General features: G+C 37.8%; 1 protein-coding gene across 10 annotated transcripts in view; it reads left to right on the top strand.

Moving 5' to 3' along the window:
* The window catches only part of LOC141398979 (uncharacterized), a 52,416-nt gene extending 33,897 nt beyond the window's left edge, over positions 1–18,519 (top strand). For 7 of the 10 annotated variants that reach the window (XM_073976836.1, XM_073976839.1, XM_073976837.1 and 4 more), the window contains 2 exons: positions 17,016–18,013; positions 18,081–18,519. In XM_073976836.1, coding sequence (XP_073832937.1) covers positions 17,016–18,013; positions 18,081–18,389 — 1,307 coding nt within the window. In that variant the 3' untranslated portion in view covers positions 18,390–18,519. Of the gene's footprint in view, positions 1–80; positions 16,854–17,015; positions 18,014–18,080 lie in introns of those variants that run through there. The other 3 variants (XM_073976844.1, XM_073976846.1, XM_073976845.1) reach the window with 1 other exon arrangement.
* The last annotated feature ends 2,310 nt before the right edge of the window (positions 18,520–20,829 follow it).

The raw sequence follows: 20,829 nt of genomic DNA, 5'->3' as shown, positions 1-20,829 counted from the left end.
GCCAATCTTGTCTCATGCAGCCTTGCCGCATGAAGTAATTTGTTGCGTCGTGTCTAAACGGTTGTTTTTCTCCCTTACAGATGAGCTTTAATGATGACTACAAGTGCCCTCTCTGCCAGACTCGGCACGCTCTGCGGCATTGTCGGCCCTTTCTCACCATATCGCCAAAGCGTAAGGAGATGTATATCAACGACCAAAGGTATTGCCTTAACTGCTTGGGGTTGTCTCATCGGCTAAAGGATTGTCCGCTCATAGAAGGATGTCGGCGCTGCCAACTGCCTCACCACACTTTATTGCACCCCCTCGATCCTCGGAAGAGATATTGGATGCGAATGACGGCACAAGTTTGGTTCCACGTCCCTGGAGTGATCGATGCCCCGATCAAAGTCAGATTGGAGATAGATCCGCTGCAACGAGTAAGCACTCTTCATTTCGGCACCCCTCTTCCGGATGATGCTTCTAAATTCGGCAACGGTAAAACCGTTCGAGCAGTACTAACGTCGGTTAGAAACAAAGTGCTGACGCACACTCTTACATTGAAGAAGACCAGACGGCAATCTTACGGCGAGCCCCGCTCTCCCCTCGATCTTCGCTGCCTAAAAGGACTCTATCCGAAAAGGGACGTTGCCGACCCGGATCTCCATCGCGTTGGTATTATCAACATCGTGCTGGGTGAGGATTCTGCGGACGGGATTTTTATGGGACTTCCCGTGTTTAGACAAGGTCTTCCATATGCACAAAAAACCATCTTTGGATGGACATTCTTCGGCGAGGTGCCAATTAATAATGCCTGAAGTCAATGGTTCATCGCATCTTAATTCTTGTCTCTGGAGGACGCGTACCATATGCCTCACTAGGCTGCTTTAATCAATCCTGCAACAAGGCTGGACCTTGCATCATACCCAAACTACTTGAATTAATAGATTATTTTGTAATTTAAAACCAATCATAACATAATAAGTAATGTCATTTGAATTTAATAATTTTAGTTGGGAACTAGTCCCAACGTGGGGGAGGATGTATATGCAAGAAATCGCTACAAAGGCACCACTTGCATATACGTCGTCTGCCCTTTGTTGATTACTGGCAAGAGAATTTGTATTAGCCATCTGTTTATTTTCTTTTCTTATTTTTATTTATTTTTTATTCTTGTATACTTTATTCATTACTCTATGGTTTTCTTTAGCTCTCGCTCTCCTTCTCTGCCTTTGGTTGTCTCACTTGCCTTTGCCTTTTTTGTCCCAATTGTTGTCCCAAACAGGTTTTTGTGCACCTTGCTCCGTGCACGGACATCAATCGCTATTTCTATTGAAACATAACAACCAAAGCGCAAAGAAGCAAAGCAGAGCATTAAAATCGTGTTGTTTTAAACCGAAATAAGAAAAAAAGAACGAGATTGAATTCTGATTTTTGTTTGTCATATTTACAACTCCGGGCGCATTTGAAGCGAGTTCTATTGTTATCCGGAGAGTCATACGTACATTATAAATAAATTGAATTGCCTTAAGAGCGAAACCAGAAGTGTTTTTATTGTTCCTTGCCTCGAGGCAGAAGTGTTTCCCCCGACGAAGAAACGAAAATAGCCCGTTGGTTTGTAAGCCACCAAGAGGAATTGTCCCATCAGCTGAGAAGGAGATATCGACAGCTCCCTGAATCCGAGCTGCAAGAAACGGTGAGTTTCCGCTAATCCGAGTGTTAGGCCGGCAAATCAAGCTGACCCAGGTTTGGTCTTTGGAGGTTGGCTTTCGTGCTGTTGAGGGTTGGCCCCAACAATTGTAAATATGGGATACTATACTTTCATAGTCAGCGTTTGCTTGTTTTGCTCCAACCAAAGCTGTGATATTCGTTGTCTTTTTATGCAAATAATTTTTTTGCCCATTACGGCCCCTAAATATTATCCGACCATCACCAAAATCAATAGGCTTCTTCCCCTCCGGGACCCCCATCAACATCCAAAATTCGTGATTACAAGGTTTAGATGAACAGACGGACTGACGGACGGACACACATAGCCAGATCGACTCAGCTCATCGAGACATTTATTTTGGTATATATAAGTATGGTCTACGACCATTATTTCGATGCGTTACAAACTTTTTGGCCAAAACCAACTTATAATACCCTCCCCACATAGTGGTGTAGGGTATAAAAAATACAGATTCCAGCACTGTCCCTACACCGAATTGAACCAAACATATTATTATTTCGTACTACTCGTACCCATAAGTACATTTTTCCAAAACTACCTCAATCCTTCACTTCAACAATAACCATAATTTCAAATAACCGGATTCCAGCGCTATCCGTGCACTCAAATCCTAATTGTACCATTTAGTACCATTTGGTACATTTCGTACCCATAAGTACGAATTTCAAAAAACTACCTCCATCTCAATCCTACACTCCAACAGTAGTCTGACTAAATTCCGGATTCCAGCTGTATCCGTTCCCCCAAATCCAATTTATACAAAATGTAGTACGACTTAGTACTTTTCGTACCCATAACTACGAATTTCCAAAACTACCTCAGTCCTACACTCCAACAGTAATCCTAATTTCAAATTTCAGGACTCAAGCGCAAATCCAAATTGTACTAAATTTAGTACCATTTAGTACTTTTCGTTCCCATAAGTACGAATTTCCAAAACTACCTCAATCCTACACTCCACCAGTAATCTCAAGTCCAAATTTCGACATTCCAGCTCTATCCGTTCACCCAATATCTCACTTACCTACCGTATGGACGTGTTTTTGTGGAGCTCTCAACAAATAATCCCAAAACTAGTGACGTGCGGGCTAAATCCAAACAGGAAAGTGTTTACCAAACATCAAATAGCGTACGTTTCGATGTCACTTAATACCACTTCGATTCGCGCGTGCTTTTCCCCACAATTTGTGCAATTTAATTTAGAATTTTATTCTATTTTTCAACAATTTGCAAATTTCACTCATTTGCAAGAATAAGACAAACTAAGTCAATTGTAAATAAACAAATATCAGCTGTGTTACTCCAACGAAATACTGGTTTATCATTTCGCAGTGAGTAGCAACACAATCATTCGTTGAATTGGGTGGTGGTTGTATTAGCTAAACACTTGTTGTTTAAGCTAATTCGCCACAGCTTTTAAAATACCCAATAGAAAATGTACTCGATAGAGCAGAATGCCAGCGATACACCTCGCAATAGTCTATCTCTCCTAAGAATATCAAAATTTAAAGAGTTAGAAAAATGCAATAACGAGTTGGTTGAACGTGTTAGAGATTTGGAGAAAATATGCGTTCAATTGAAAAAGGAAAATGAGAAGCTTAAAATAGCCTTAGAAAACAACCATGGAAAAGGGAATCCGGGTTCTAGCCCAGAAGCCCAAATCGAAGTTGATGCCATTTATGAAACTGACGAGGAAGAAGTTAGCCGCGAAACGGATTGGATTCTCAAGAAAAACAAGAGGAAGGAGAAGCAATCCAAAAAGAGAAAAGCGGAATCTTCCCCTGAATTTTCGGAACGAAACTCCAAGCGAACTGATGATAAGGTTGGCAAAAGAGAGCAAATAAAACAACAACATACCAACATATCTTCTCCATGTCCTGGTTCACAAAAAGACCAAGGAATTGAGAACAAAGCCATTAAAGAAAGTTCAGAGCCAAAACCACCTCCTATTATTGTTTCAAATGTAAACAATTTTCCCGAACTACATAAGCACCTCAAAGAAATCGCAAAAAATAAAATCTTAATAAAATTGTTCGGCAAAAATGCATACAAAATAAACACATTTAATGCAGAGGATTATAGGAATATTACAAAGTCCTTTAATACAAACAAATTTGATTGGTATAGTTATGAGAATAAACAAACTAGGCCAATCAAAGTTATGGTCAAAAAACTACATTTTTCCACACCTGCAGATTCAATTGTTGAAGATTTGAGATCTAAAGGGTTTAAGGCTATAGAAGCCGTTAATAAATTTGAATTCAAATCTAAAGAACCGCTTAATATGTTCAGAGTTGCATTTGATTCAACAGAGGATATAAAACGAATATATGAAATCAATAATATACTTGATGTAACTGTCCAAGTAGAGCCAATAAAACAACAGAAATTAGTTCCACAATGCAGAAACTGCCAGGCCTTCGGACATACGAAGAATTATTGTAATAAACAACCTCGATGTGTCAAGTGCGCTGGAAAGCACAGTACAGCAGAATGTACTAAAGAGATAATTCAACCCAAATGTTCTAACTGCGACGGTTGCCACCCTGCAAATTATCGAGGCTGCATTGTGGCGAAAGAACTTCAAAGGCTAAGAAATAACACTATTAAATCCCGTAGCGCTGGGAATAGAGAATCTGCTGCAAAGCTCAACTTAAAACCTCTACCGAATAACTCACAAACTAAAGTCGTAAATGAACATAGCAGAGAGAAAAAGTTGCACGTTCCGCCACAACAATACAATGTTGACCAGCGCAGATCTACGTCGTATGCATCTATTTTGCAAAATGATAAAAATTCTGCCAATTCTGATGTTTTGACACAAATCCTAGGAAGACTAAGGAAACAAGAAGAATTCTTTAAATCTATTGAGTATCGATTGACTCTTTTAGAACAACAAAATCAACAAAATCAATCATAAATGTCGTTAAAACCTATGTTATGGAATGCAAATGGCCTAAGCAAAAGTCAGAGAGAACTGGAGTTAGTTCTCAATACTGAAAAAATTGATGTTTGCCTGATCTCTGAAACTCACTAAATCATTTATAAAATTTAGAAACTATGAAGTTTATCACACGACACATCCACAAAATACTGCTAGAGGGGGAAGTGCGGTAATCATAAGAAAATGTATAAAACATCATGAGGAAGATAAAATGAGCACCGAAGAATTTCAAACTACAACGGTCAGAATATTTACGGACTCTCAGAGTCTACTGATATCGTCTGTTTATAGTCCGCCACGACAATCAATCAAATCTCATCAGTACAAAAATCTTATTAGCAGGCACACTTCGAGGTTTATAATGGGAGGAGATTTTAACGCTAAAAATACCTTTTGGGGATCACGTTTAAATACATCCAAAGGCAATGAACTATATATGGCAATAAAGGAAACTGGGTGTGATGTCATATCTACAGGTAGCCCAACCTACTGGCCGTCAGATAGAAACAAAATTCCAGACCTTATCGATTTTTTCATAATTAATAAAATATCAAAAGCTTGCATTAAATTGGAAAGTGGATTTGATCTTAATTCTGACCATTCACCAATATTTATGACAATTCACGAAAAGCCTCTCAATAAAACAAAACCGCCATACCTATCAAACAGATTTACAGATTGGCAATATTTCCAGTTTGTGTTAGAAAATGCATACGTAAATACTGTGGAACCTGAAACAATTGAAGAAATTGAAGAAGATGTAGAAAATGTCACAAACTTGATACAACACACAGCATGGGAAAGTACTCCAGACGTTCCCATCAAGCAATATGTCACTTCATATCCACCGTATATAAAACAAATGATATCTTACAAACGAAGGTTAAGAAAAAAATGGCAGCGATCAAGATTTCCAGCCGATAAGACATTACTTAATAAAGTGACACAGGAATTAAGTATTGAAATACAGAAATTTAAAAACAAAAACTTAAACCAACATTTGCAAGGGCTAAGTAGCGAAAAGTCAACAGACTACTCATTGTGGAAAACAGCTAAAAACATAAAAAGGCCTATCACTCAAATATCTCCGGTACAATCGTCAAGTGGAAGCTGGGCAAAAACAAACTCTGAAAAGGCTGATCTATTCTCTTGTCATCTTGCTGAGGTATTTTCCGATAATTTAACTTCACTGCCCATAATACGAACAAATAATAATATCTATCACGATATTGATGTGGTTATACCAGAAGTTACACCAAATGAAGTTTTCGAACTTATCCATAACAAACTAAAGTTGAAAAAATGTCCCGGCTTCGACTTAATAACTACTGAAGTGCTCAGACATCTGCCTAGCAATATCTATATATATATAAAAGAGCTCAGTGAGTGAGTGAGTGAGTGAGTGACTGAGTGACTGACATATCATCGCCCAGACGAAACCGCTGAAGCTAGAAAGCTGAAATTTTGACTGTGGGTTGCTGTCGGTGTGTAGGCGTGAGATAAGGCTGGGTTTTTGGAAATTCGACCTAGAAGGGTACGAAAAGTACTAAAAGGTACTAAATATGGTACCCTTTGTATTATGCAAACGGGAAGAGCTAGAATTCTGAAATTTGGAATGAGGGTAACTGATGGAGATTTAGAAAGATGTACCAAAGGGTTTTTGGAAATTCGACTTTTAAGCGTACGAAAAGTTACTAAATTTGGTACCAATTGTATATTTTAAGCGGATATAGCTACAATGTTCATATTTGGTATGGAAATCAAGGTTGGGAAGTGGTGTTGATATAAGGAAATTATTTTTGAAGTTCGTACTTATGTGTACGAGTAGTACTAAATGGTACTAAATTTGGTACAATTTGGATTTGGGTGAACGGATAGAGCTGAAAACCTGAAATTTGGAATATAGATTACCGTTGAAGCGTACGATTGAGATATGGGTGTACTTTTGGAAATTCATACTTATGTGTACGAAAGTACTAAATGGTACCAAATTTGGTACAGTTTGGATTTAGATAGACATGGAAACCTGAAATTTGGAATTAAGATTACTGATGGAGTGAAGGATTGAGGTAGTTTTGGAAATTCTTACTTATCGGTACGAAAAGTAGTAAACGGTACTAAATTTGGTACAAATTGGATTTGGGTGAACGGATAGAGCTGGAATCCTGAAATTTGTAATTTAATTACTTTTAGAGTGTAGGATTGAGTTAGTCTTGGAAATTTATACTTATGGGTACGGAAAGTACGAAATGGTACTAAATTTCAATTTAGTTGAACGGATAGAGTTGGAATCCTGAAATTTCGAATTAAGGTTACTGATGGATGTAGGATTGAGGTAGTTTTGGAAATTCATACTTATGGGAACGGAAAGTACTAAATGTACTAAATTTTGTACAATTTATATTTGGGTGAACGGATAGAGCTGGAATCCAGAAATTTGGAATTAAATTACTTTTGGAGTGTAGGATTGAGTTAGTCTTGGAAATTTATACTTATGGGTACGGAAAGTACTAAATGTACTAAATTTTGTACAATTTATATTTGGGTGAACGGATAGAGTTGGAATCCTGAAATTTCGAATTAATGATACTGTTGGAGTGTAGGATTGAGGAAGTTTTGGAAATTCGTACTTATGGGTACGAAAAGTTCTAAATTTGGTACAATTTGGATTTGGGGGAGCGAATAAAGCTGGGATCCTGAAATTTGGAATTAAGATTACTGTTGGACTGTAGGATTGACATATTTTTGGAAATTCGTACTGGGTACGGAAAGTACTAAATGGTACTAAATTTGGTACAATTTAAATTTAGGTGGACGGAGAGAGCTGTAATCCAAACATATGGAATTAAGATTATTTATGGAGTGTAGGAATGAGGTAGTTTCGGAAATTCGTACTTATGGGTACGGAAAGTACTAAATGGTACTAAGTTTGGTACATTTTGGATTTGGGTGAAAAGATAGAGCTGGAATCCTTAAATTTATAATTAAGATTACTTATGGAGTGTAGGATTGAGATTAATTTGGTACTAAATTTGATACAATTTATATTTGGGTGAACGGGTACAGCTGGAATCCTGAAAATTTCGAGTTAAGGTTATTGTTGGAGTGTAGGATTGAAGAAGTTTTGGAAATTCATACTGATGGGTACGAAAAGTAATAAAAGGTACTAAATTTGGTACAATGTAGATTTGGGTGGACGGATAGAGGTGGACTCCTGAAATTCGCAATTACTGTTGGAGATAGTTATTGAAATTCGTATTTTCATACGAAAAGTATTAATGGTATTATGAATAGAGGCGGAATTCCGATATTTGGTACTATAGCCGTTGTTGGTTGAGATATGGTTGTGGATATACGTACAATAAGTATACAAAAATTACTAAATGACACAGATTTTGGCCCAAATTTTTATTGTGAAATTGTGCTGAAATTGTATTAATGGTATTATGAATAGAGGTGAAATTCGGATATTTGGTATTATATCCGCTGTTGGTCTGTAGGGTTGAGATATGGATGTGGTTGTGGATATACGTACAATAAGTGTACGAAAATTACTAAATGGCACAGAGATAAAGAGGATGTTTTGGAAATTCGTACCAATGTATACGAAAAATACTAAATCGCGGTTGGTATATAGTTTTGGATAAAAGGAAGTAATTTTTGAAACTCTTAAATACTATAAGTACTAAATTTGGTACCAGTTTGGTGTTGCATGATGGGATATAGGTGGAATTTCGAATTGTTGTATGAGTGATTGTGTTGGTGTTTAGATACGGATTTTTTGAAATGCATACAAATTCTAAAATTAGGCTGAGGGCTGGATGATTTATTGAGAAATACGAAATGTACTAAATGGTATTAAATTTGACGTTGGGTGTAGCAATGAAGATGGAATTATACCATTAGTGCGTGGAAAGTACAAAATTGCACTAAATTTGGTATTGGGCTAAGGAATAGAAGTGAAATTTTGATATACATATTATTGATTTGTCAGGTTCATTGTTAGAGGTGGTCGTACAATAAGTGTACTAGAAGTATTAAAAAATGCTAAATATTGAAGCACTGGTATTGGGTGAATCGATAAATGAAATTTGTTATGAGGATAACTGTTGCGATTGGATCAGATTGTTTATTTAAATCCACTTTTAATTGTATGAAAGGTTTCTACATGTAATACTGTTGACATTGGGTGATCAAGTAGAGCTAAAACTGTAACATAAGGTCCTGGATTTTAAAAATTGTACTCAATGATGTACTATTGTTTTTAGGTACTGAAACCAAAAAGTCAAACGTACCTTTTCAACAAAATTGTTTTATGAGGGTTTTCTACATTTTGATATCAAAAATTCCAAAATTCGGCTGGAAAATGTGGATAAAATTTTCAAAATACCCATAAAACATGGACTGGAATTTAAAATGTAGGCCCCTGTTGAAGTGTAGAGATCTTTTTTTTTTTTTTTTTTTTTTGAAATTCGAACAAAACGTGTACGAGCAGTACTTGAAAGCAATTAAATATCAATTGAAATAGGTATTAGTACATCAAAATTTTCAGTGTTCTCCATATTAAATATTGTTTATTTGTATATTATTCCTTTTCCGCTTGCGAAGTAGCGGGCATTTTGCTAGTTATTCATAAAATTGCACAAATCTTTAATGCTTCCTTTAAACTACAGTACGTTCCATCCTTCTGGAAAGTTGCAGAAATAATTATGATACCAAAGCCTGGTAAACCTCCAACGGAAGTTAAATCTTATAGACCTATATCGCTATTGCCTCTTTTATAAAAGCTATATGAAACAGTCTTGCAAATTCGAATCAAAAACATTGTAGAACAAAAAAGCATTCTCCCAAAACATCAATTTGGCTTTAGGAATGCACACTCGACAATAGATCAAGTACATCGCATTACAGACGTAATTGAAAAATCGTTGGAAGATAAAAATGTTTGCTCTGCCGTCTTCTTGGATGTGTCACAGGCTTTTGATAAGGTTTGTCACAAGGGCCTTTTGTCAAAACTCAGTACACAATTGCCAAAATCATACTGCATGCTTCTGAAATCCTATTTGGAAGATAGATATTTCCGAGTTAAACTTGAGGATGAATATTCCCAATTAAAAAAAATAAAAGCGGGGGTTCCCCAAGGAAGCATTCTGGGACCTGTTCTGTTTTTACTCTATACCAGCGATATTCCAGAAACTGCTGAAACGACTATAGCCACATTCGCTGATGACACAGCTATTTTGTCAGTTGCTAGAACGGAGAGTGAAGCAAAACAGAAGCTACAAACGGCATTAAGCTCTGTAGTTGATTGGACCAAGAAATGGAGAATTAGTTTAAATAGTGCGAAATCAACTCATGTAGACTTCACCAATAAAAAGGTGACAGGTAGCCCTTTATATATCGATAGCAGACAGATACCTTATGCTAACACAGCTAAGTACCTTGGTATGACTTTAGATGCAAAGCTTAGATGGAACGAACATGTTAAAATTAAAGCTGCAGAATTAACGCTAAAGTGGAGAAAGCTAAATTGGTTAATTGGACGAAAATCGCAATTGTCAGTTGAAAATAAACTTACAATATACAACCAAATGCTAAAACCTATATGGACTTATGGTGCACAATTGTGGGGATGCACAAGCAATAAAAATATAAATGTTATACAACGCTTTCAAAATAAAGCACTCAGGTGCATAGTTAACGCACCATGGTACATACGTACAACCGATTTACATCGTGATCTCGGTGTAAAAACAATCACACAGGAGATAGAAGATATTGCCACAAAACACAACACCCGATTACGGGTCCACGTGAACTCTGAAGCATCTTCCCTTGCTGATCCTATTGGTTTGGAGCGCAGACTCAACAGAAGGAAGCCATCTGACCTGGTCCGAAATTTTCATGTCTTAGAACGACAACCACTTTGAATATTGTATATATAAATACAAAAGAAATTTTGAATTGTTTGAAGTAAATTGCTTGTTAGTTTCTTGTAACTAGTTGCAGTAATCATTAATAATAATAACAATTATTAAAAATAAAAAAAAAAAAAAAACCCAAATCCCCATTGTACCAAATTTAGTACCATTTAGTACTTTTCGTACACATAAGTATGAATTTTCCAAACCATCTCATTTTAGAAGCACCACTTCCCAACCTTGATTTCCATATAAAATTCCATGATTCTATCTATATCCGTTCAAAATATACAATTGGTACTAAATTTTGTAAATTTTAGTACTTTTCGTACACTTAGAGGTGGAATTTCCAAAAACCTTTGGGTACATCTTTCTAACTCTCAATCAGTTACCTTCATTCCGAATTTCAGAATTCTAGCTCTTCCCGTTTGCCTAATACAAAGGGTACCATATTTAGTACCTTTTAGTACTTTTCGTACCCTTCTAGGTCGAATGTCCAAAAACCCAGCATTATCTCATGCCTACACACCAACAGCAACCCACACCCAAAATTTCAAGATTCTAGCTTCAGCGGTTTCGTCTGGGCGATGATATGTCAGTCAGTCAGTCACTCACTCACTCATCACTAAGCTCTTTTATATATAGATTTTCTCAGCTTTATAGGGAAAATTTCAAAAAAAAAAAAATCATAACGCTATATCTCAGAAACATAAACTATGGCGAAAATTTCCTTTTGGGTTCTTAATATACTCACAAAGGAACTGGAGTTCCAATTTGGGTCATAGTAATATTTGTGGGAGCAACCAAGACAACAATAATTGGGAAATTTTTAAAGATTTTAGAGGAAACCTAAGGGGGCATTATACCCAAACGTTTTAAATATTTTCCAGGAGTACATAAAGCCAACAACTAAACCAGAATTTTTAAGATTTTTTAAGTATTAAGAGTATTAATAAATAAGATTTTAAAAGATTTTTAGGACCAGCCATAGAAGACAGTGACCATAAATAACACTGTACAACACAAAAAATAATTACAAGCTAATTCAGCCAGATTATGAAAGAGGACCGAAAAAAAGAAGACACGTGTATCGGCGTTTTGAAAGTTTACGTCGGCAAGTAACCTAAATAGGCGTGGCAAGTTCCGCCCATTTCTACAGGTTTTGAAATATTCGACATCAGATTCCTTGAAATCCTTGCATTTTAGGTATAAAGTGTCTTTGGCAATATTACTGACAACAATGCGGGGTATCTTTATGAAAAAATTATGAGGGTTAAACGGCTCCTTTAAATGTAATCGTATCAGATAAAAATATTCTACAAAATTATTTGCCATATAATTATACTATAGATCCCAGAATACACCAAAACTCTAAATCGTACCTAAACGCCAGGAGTCTGCCAAAAGTAAAATCACGTTTTAAGGTTAATGTTGAACTTTATCTGAGTTTATTAAGTTTTGTCCCCCAAAACTTCATTCTAGATTGAAGACATCAAAGACAAAAATATTCTCCATCGAATTTCAATATTAGCCGCCGAATAAATGAAATATATATTTGCAATATATATCAAGAAAATATATACATCAAGTATGCGAACAAAACACCCCAATTATTTTTGGAATAAATTTGGTTTGTTCTTTTGAAATGAAATTTAGTTTTAGACGAAAGGTTTTAAAAGAAGAAATATTCTACATAAAATTTCACTGTAAGTCCCAGAACAAAGTAGATATCTAAGTAAAATACTGTTAAAATACTGGTAATACTGGTAAAATACTGTTGTTAAGAAAATGACGTGAAAACTTAGATATTAAATTAGATTGTTAAACTTTTAAACTCTTAATTAAAGTTTATCCCATACTGAGTCAAAATCTCCTGAAATACCTCAATTTTTGGGGATTGTGTCAAAAGAAGAAATGTTTCAAATCAAATTTCATCATGAGTCTCTGTACAAAAGAAATTTGTAGCTATAATAGTTAACATCTCCAGAAGCTTTCGCTTTATATATACTGTCTAGGACCATATTCTAACGATTCTATTCACATTTTCGTTATCTGCGGTCACAAAATATATTTTATTGATATTTTTTCATAATAAATTCTTTCAGAAGCTTATGTGTGCTCGATCAAAACTGTTTTTGAAATATCTATGGTGATTATATATAGGGAAAATATTGATAACCCAGATCGGACTTTGTGAAATTAAGTAGTTTAGTACTATAAATTAAAATAACGTCATCAGGATAAGTCATAGATTCCTGATATTGTGTGCGAAAATGCGGAGAGAGTCTACGGCTATTGTCCAGTGAAATTTTATAGCTTTGTAGACAGCTAAATACCCTTAGCCAATGGCTGTAGTTTTTATACTCTTCACCATGAAATACTATGAAATAATTAGGCAGTATTTTGACAGTTGAGTATCATAATTGCCAAGTTCAGCAAATTGGGCCGAAAATGTAGATTAAAACTTCAAAGTACCTGAAATTTCAGGTGGAGAATAGATATACAATACTGCAACGTAAACCTATGTCCCATATTAACACTGGAGAAGTTTTTCGGCCACTGGTAACCCAACTTGCAACCAAAGGAAAAAATACACAATAACTTCAAAATACCAGAAGTAGGGCGGTTGCAATACATGGGGTAATTTAAAAATTCTAGCGGAGAAGTGTTTATATGGCGGCTATGAAGAAGGAGATCTATGGTGACAATTTTTGGTGGAAAAGTTTTTTGACTAATAGGAATCCTAAATGTTAAATTACATGTAGCTCGGTCAACAAATGTATATAAAATCCTCAAAATATAGAAAATCGGCAGGTACAGTTATATGAAAGCTATACCAAATCACTCAAAAGTTAAATTACATTACAAATGTAGCTAAACTAAAACATGAACCTATGTTGACAATTTTGGTGGATAAGTTTTGTGACCACTGGGAACCCCACATGTCGAACAATCCCACGACAACGGGTTCTCTGTACCGGATTGACCCGGGACAACACAACATAAATTTTCCGGCCAGCGGCTGACACCTCAGTGTACTTGTGTTTGTATTTGTTTCGTTTTTCTGTGCTGGGAGCGGCATATCCCGGAATGTCTGCTCCGGATTCCTTTGGTCCGTGCCGGGACGGAGAAAAATCCAAGACCAATATATTTGTGCTCGGTTTGTGACATCCGCATTTTCACCAATATCCAATCTTCGGTGAGATACAATAGATGTCAGGCGTGGGTGCATTTAAGGGGTTGCTCTGGACTTGCCCACGCGAGGGACTATGTTGATGCATGTTGCGCGAACACAACCCCCAGTGAGTCGTCGTCGTCAGATTACGAAACTCCTTCGTTGTCGGATTACAAAACTCCCCCGCAGTCCCCACAACAGCAGCCGCACGCACAGCATTTAACACCAGCCGTTGTTGTTCCAATCCCAGAAAATGCATCGTTTTTGCAATTTAATTGCAATGGGCTCCGAGGTAAGATTGATGAAATAGTGGACTTTATGAATCGGAAGAAGATCAAGGTCGCGGCGGTGCAGGAAACCATGCTGAACGACCACAGCTCAGTAGGATTAGGTCAGGGGGATTAGCTTTCCTTTTGCACCAGTCTGTTCAATACAGACCTATATCGCTTGAGCCTGCCTCTAACGACCCGTACATGGAATGTATGGGGGTAGCAGTCAGGTGTGGAACTGCCGAGATAGAGTTCCTGAACGTATACATCCCGCCGAGAAATAGCTTGGTCTCTGATTATAAGCCTGAAGGTCATAATCGTCTGGTCCTGGGGGACTTTAATGAGCATCATGAGATGTGGCATTCGGCCCTCAGAAACGACCGGAGGGGTATAGCGCTGGCTGAGCAGATTGATAGCTCTACGTTTTGCTCGGTCAATGAGGACACCCCTACCAGAATTAGAGGAGCGTGTCACAGTTCGCCAGACATAACCATCGTGTCACCTGGTCACCATCATTTCCCTTGGATCAGACCATCTCCCCATAATTGTCTCCATCAGCAGACCACCCGATTTCATCACCTCTTAAACGCCGAACATTCGTCAATCATGGGAAAGCTGATTGGCCGAGTTTCAGAAAGTTCACCAATCACCGCTTCAGAGAATTGTCCAATCCTTCTGATGTTTGGCTAGAGGAAAGGACGTTCCGAGACATCATCAGTGTTGCAGCCGCTCGCCATATACCTGCTGGTCGAATACCCGAAGTAAGACCAAATTTCCCAGCAAAGGCGACGGGATTAGCAAATGAGAGTGATGAGCTTCGTCGCACCAATCCCGACGACCCCAGAGTCAAGGAGCTGACACTGGAAGTTAACAGGCTGGTCGGCGAACATAAGCGGAACAAGTGGTTAAATCAACTGAAGAGTTGCAACATTGGAGCCGGTATATGTAAATTTTGGGCAACGGTTAAGTCACTCTCGAACCCCGGAAGGAGGGATGACAGGAACTCAGTCACGTTGTGCTACGTTACGTTGATTGACCCGAAGAGGTGTGCAAGTTACTTTAATCGACAGTTTTTCGAGCACCCGGAGAGTGACAGGGCGAAGAGAAGAGTGTTACGTCGCATTAGATGTCTTCCTGCCGAGGATGAACCACCACAGCTTACAATGGATGATGTTGCGAATGCCATCAGGAACGCTAAATCATCCAAAGCTTGGGCCCTGACGGAATTTCCATGGTAATGTTGAAACGGCTGGATGAGCCGGGAGTGGAGTATCTCACTAAAGTTCTCAACCTGTCGCTAGCCACCCTTATTGTTCCCGAAGTCTGGAAAATGGGCATGGTGGTCCCGCTACTGAAGCCCGATCAGGCCGATTTCGCTTTTGTCACCTGTAGCGAAGACCCTTGAGGCCTTAGTCCTCCCCAGCATTAGAAATAGCTATCAAGTTGCTGATCATCAGCATGGATTCCGTAAGCAGCACAGCACGACAACAGCGCTGCACGCCACCTCCACATATATTTGTCGAGGACTCAACCAGGAGCGGCCGTGTGATGTTGTCGCTTGACTTATCAAAAGCCTTTGATACTGTCAAGCACTCCACGCTGTTCGAGGACATCGAGCAGACAACCTTCCGGCCAAGTCTGAAACGTTGGATAATCAACTATATGTGTGGTCGCCAGTCGTATGTGGAATTCAGAAACAAGAAATCCAAGCACCGCAGAGTGAAACAGGGAGTTCCCCAAGGAGGGGTGATATCTCCGGAACTGTTTAACCTCTACCTTTCCTGTATTCCGCCCCCTCCAGACAGCATTGAGATCGTAATGTATGCGGATGATTGTACGATCCAGGCGTCAGGTACCTACCCTGATGACATCTGTGAGAGACTTAACTCCTATTTAACCGATCTTACTACCTTTTTGTACTAAACTGATCGAGTTTCAGCTATAGACATCTGTAGGCCTATTCTGTAACTTTTATCGATTTAAAAGTTGTTAACATGTCTTTTGTTTTTGTAACAACTACAAAACATACAAATGAAATTGTTATAAAATAAACAATGGGTAAAGTAAAGTTGATAAAAAGTTACAGAATTGGTCCCCTGGGAATACCAAATTCAGACCTGGCTTGGAATACCTTCGAACATAAGGTTGGTGGTACGAAATACCAAGATAAAGTCACTACAGTAGACTATTCCTTAGAAAGATTTCACAACAAGCTGAGAACCCGCAATACTACTTCTAATATACCCACAATTATATGTAGGCATATTTTACAACCCTATCGAATACTAAATATGACATTTCAGCCATTTCGATAGCATAACGTGGCCAAAACCTTCAAAATTTTTGGCAGGGGGTGCGGAAGAAGTGGACCGATAAGTCCCTTATTGCAACTAAAACTAAGTTTGGGCAAAATATTACGAAGGCCAAATTTTGGACCGAATCGGTGCTCGAGAGTTATCGTGAGCTCCAGCCAGTCAGACAGACGATGTACATGGCTAAATCGACGGATATCGTCCAAATATACTTGGGGTCTAAAACCATTATTTCTTTTTTCTACTTTCCGAAAAAAAATATTATGCCAACTTTTTTTCGTCCGGAAAGTAGATTTGTTGATTATTTGTTTAGTATGATTCAGTGGAGAAATGTCATAAAAAGTTGTATGGACCTATGGACAGGGTTATTTTTTTAATATTTGTTGCTTTCCCAAAACTTAAAGTTGATATATGTACTGCAAACGGGTGCTACCGTGGTGAAGCGATAAGCATGTCCGCCTTGCACTCTGTATGGCCAGGGTCAACTGCAGTCGGATCAAAAATGACTCGAATTTGATTAAAAATTTCAAAAAATGCTGGCTGGGATTGTGCTATGGTTATTTTTAAGACAAATACTCGTAGGGTGTTACGTTACATTTGGTACAACGTTGAATTTAACGTCTTCAGATCCCATAACACAATACAGTACTTAACTAAAAACAATTTCATTTTTTCCCTGTTTACAGAATCCACAACAGGACTATTTGATCTACTAGAACCTGCCTTAATTCTGTATGAAGAAAAATATCTCAGTAAAATTCAAAGGTGCCTTAAGCGCAGTAAACTTCAAAAACAACCACATATCTTATTAATCGATGGCGTTCAAGAACCAAACATCAAAACTGAACTACTCAAAGAACCCGACACGAACCCAGTTGATTTTGCCAATTTTAAAAGTGTCGATATCAAAGACACTCGCGAAGAAATTGCACTTCTGGTCTTAACATCCGGTTCAACAGGATTACCCAAAATTGTACAAATTACACATGCTCTAATCATGCATGGCATCACAATATGGTGGGATAATGATGAAAATTATGCGCCATTAGATGAAAATTCCGTGGTATTTTCCTTCTCCCCATTACGTTGGATAAGTCAAGTTGCAGTAATGTTACAATCAATGCTATTCGGTTTGCGTCGTGTTAGCTCATGTGGTGCGCCAACTGGAAAATATGGTTTGGAAGTACTGCGCAATACTGATTGTATTACTCACATATTTGTGGCCCCCTCAATTTTCTATGAGATCCTCTTGCAATTGGATGAAAATGATAGGGAAAGCTTGAAGTCACTACGCAGCATACAATTGGGTGGTGAGCCGGCGTCGAAGGTGTGTCTGGAATTGTCAAAGAAACATGCAGTGAATGCCAAGAATTTCCATTGTTATGGCATGACGGAAATGAGCTCGTGTATATGCAACGATTTATATATCAATGGTGGCAAACCTTTGCCGGGTTATGAGGTCCAAATATTGGATGATCAAATGCAGCCTTTGCTTGCCAATCAGCCTGGACAAATTGCCATAAGGCCACCGTTTCCTTTAAAGGGTTACAAGTCAACGGATAATTCAGTGTATTACAATGAACGAGTACTTTTTGTCAATGGTGATTATGGGCTGATAGATGAACAGGGCAAGCTACATGTTTTGGCCAGATATAAAGATTTAATCCGATCCAATGGGGAAGTTGTAAGTTTGACAGCAGTATAGCATAACTTTTAATTCAGAAGATAATTTATTTTGCCTTCAATTACAGATTATACCAAACGCCTTGGAATACATTATCATTAATTTACCTGAGGTCTATGTGGCTCGCTTGGCAGGGTATTGTAAGACACCAAATGATCCCAATGAGGTTGCAGCATTTTTTGTTGTACTCAATCGCGATGTAACTGCTAGCTGTGATGAAATCTCCGCAAAGATAAGATCTACTTTAAAGCAGTGTCTCAATGCAAAACAATTGGCAATGATCGAGAAGATCCACTTTGTCGACTCAGTGCCACTTACAACATGCGGTAAAATTGATCGTGTCGCGTTGAAAAAATTTGCAGCATGTAAATCGTAGACTACTTTTTAATTAAGATTTAAGTTATTCAAAATATGTAACTGAAGGCTTTGTATATTTTTTATATTATTAATGTAATCTATTCCAAAATGCTACTATAAATATAGATTAAAAATAATAACAAGTAAAATATCATCACTAGTCACATAAATTGGTGGTTGTGTGTGTTAGAATCGTCGGTTTTCCTTTTTCACTTGCAAAAATCATCGGTCATTAAGCTCAACTCTAAACGAACGGCAGGCCCGATATTTTTTTACCATCCACCATTAACTATTCTGAACTGCTCAAAATTTTAGGTCACAAAAAGTATCAGGGCAGAAAATGTACCTAAAATTGTTTTCAATCGGATGGCACCTTTATATTTCAAAGTGGCCTAATAAAATTTTTGTTGGAGAAGTTTTGTGATCATTGGGAATATCAACTTTCAAATTACAGGTAGTTCGGTCAAAAAAATTTAGATAAAATCCTCAAAATACGGAAAATCGGGAGGTAACGTTATATGGGACCTATACCAAAACATGGACCTATGTTGATAATTTTTGGTAAAGAATCTCTAATGTCAAATTGCAGTTCGTTCGGTTAAAATTTTTAGCTAAAATCCTCAAAATACCAAAAATCGGGAGGTAACGTTATATGAGAGCTATTCCAAAATATGGAATATGTTGAAGATTTTTGGTGGAGAAGTTTCGTGACCACTGAGAATTTCCAATGTAGAGTTACAGCTAGTTTGGTTAAGAATTGTACCTAAAATCCTCAAAATACTGAAAATTGGGAGGAATTATATGGAGGATATGGAAAATTTTTGTGACCACTGGGATCCTCAAATGTCAAGTTACAGGGAGTTCGCTCAAAAATATAGCTGAATTCCTTAAAATACCGAAAATCTGGAGGTACCTTTATATGGGGGCTACACGAATACAACGACCTATGTTGACAATTTTTGGTTGAGAAGTTTCGTGAACACTGGGAATCTCAAAGGTCAAACAACAAGGACTTCGATCAAAAAATGTAGCTAAAATCCTTAGAATACCCAAAATCGGGAGGTACCGTTATATGGAGGCAATTCCAAAACATTGACCTATGTTGACAAGAAATTTGATAAGTTCGTGACCACTGGGAACCTCAAAGGTCAAATTAAAGGTAGTGGAAGGAAACGTTATATGGGAGGTAACGTTATATGGGAGCTATCCCAAAACATAAACATATGTTGTCAAATTTTAATGGAGATATTTTGTGACAACTGGGAATGTCAAACTACAATGATTTCGGTCAATCAATTATCGAAAATCGAGAGGTATCCTTCTATGGGGGCTATACTAAAACATGGGGGTGGTGCAATGGTGTGCACACCCGCCTTGCACGGAGAAGGTCGTGGGTTCGATTCCCGGCTAGGCAACATCAAAGTTTCAACGGTGGCAAAATACCCCTCAGTAATGTTGGCGACATTTCCTGAGTATTTCCGCCATGTAAAACGCCTCTACAAGTGGTGTCGTAAGACACGCCGTTCGGACTCGGCGATAAACAGTAGGTCCCATATCATTGAGCTAATATGAATCGGGGTGCACTCATTGATATGAGAGAAGTGTCCCCTGTCCCGACTGGGATGTTTGTGGAACAATTATTATAATTATTACACTGAAACATGGACCTATGTTGACAACGTTTGGTGGAGAAGTTTTGTGGCCACCGGTAACTTCACATGCTAAATTACATCAAGTTCAGGTCAATATTATGGCCAAAATCCTCAAAATACAGAGAATCGGGAGGTACTTTTTTTAGGCTATATCTTCGGTGCAAAAACATAGGGTTCTAGCTTAATTATTGTGGACTACTTACTTAGTTTGTTGGCTTTCTACAGAATATTTATTCTATAAGCCGAACTGAGAAAGGATCAGAATTCCTCTTCATTTGTTGCTGTATTTCTCCAATTTGGAATTCTGCGGGTTTCGATCACGTCTTCCACTCCATCGAAGCCTTGGCATTCCAGTTCTGCGTGTATTACCATGCGGCCCGTATTTATATGCCTTTTTAGCAGGTTTCAGGTTTCGACTTCGTTCTTAACCGTCGACGTATATTGGCCTGTAGATCTTTCGAACAGGTTGTCCCTTTGTCTGAAACCTCTTTTTTACTAAACTGTTCGGAGAGGATCTTTCCGATTTTAACTGAGGACCGACTATCAGCAAGAGACATACCAAATTCAGACATGGCTTGGAATACCTTCGAACATAAGGTTCTTTCCTATTTTAACTGAGGACCGAGTGAATAAATATAAATTTGATGCAGCATCCAACAGACAGCCGCAGCTCGTCTGTAAAAAATAAGGAAAGACGCAGACGTCTTAACACAATGAGTGGTTGTAAGTCACTGATTTATTTCAATAATATTGCGCTTAACTGTATCAATACAAAATATTTCTTAGACTACCCTTTCATTACAATTC

The sequence above is a fragment of the Musca autumnalis genome, unplaced genomic scaffold (genome assembly GCF_047663935.1).
Source record: "Musca autumnalis isolate F117 unplaced genomic scaffold, ASM4766393v1 scaffold_3, whole genome shotgun sequence".
NCBI lineage: Eukaryota > Metazoa > Arthropoda > Insecta > Diptera > Muscidae > Musca > Musca autumnalis.
The sequence above is the reverse complement of the archived record's forward strand: the minus strand, read 5'-3'. Positions and strand labels throughout refer to the sequence as shown.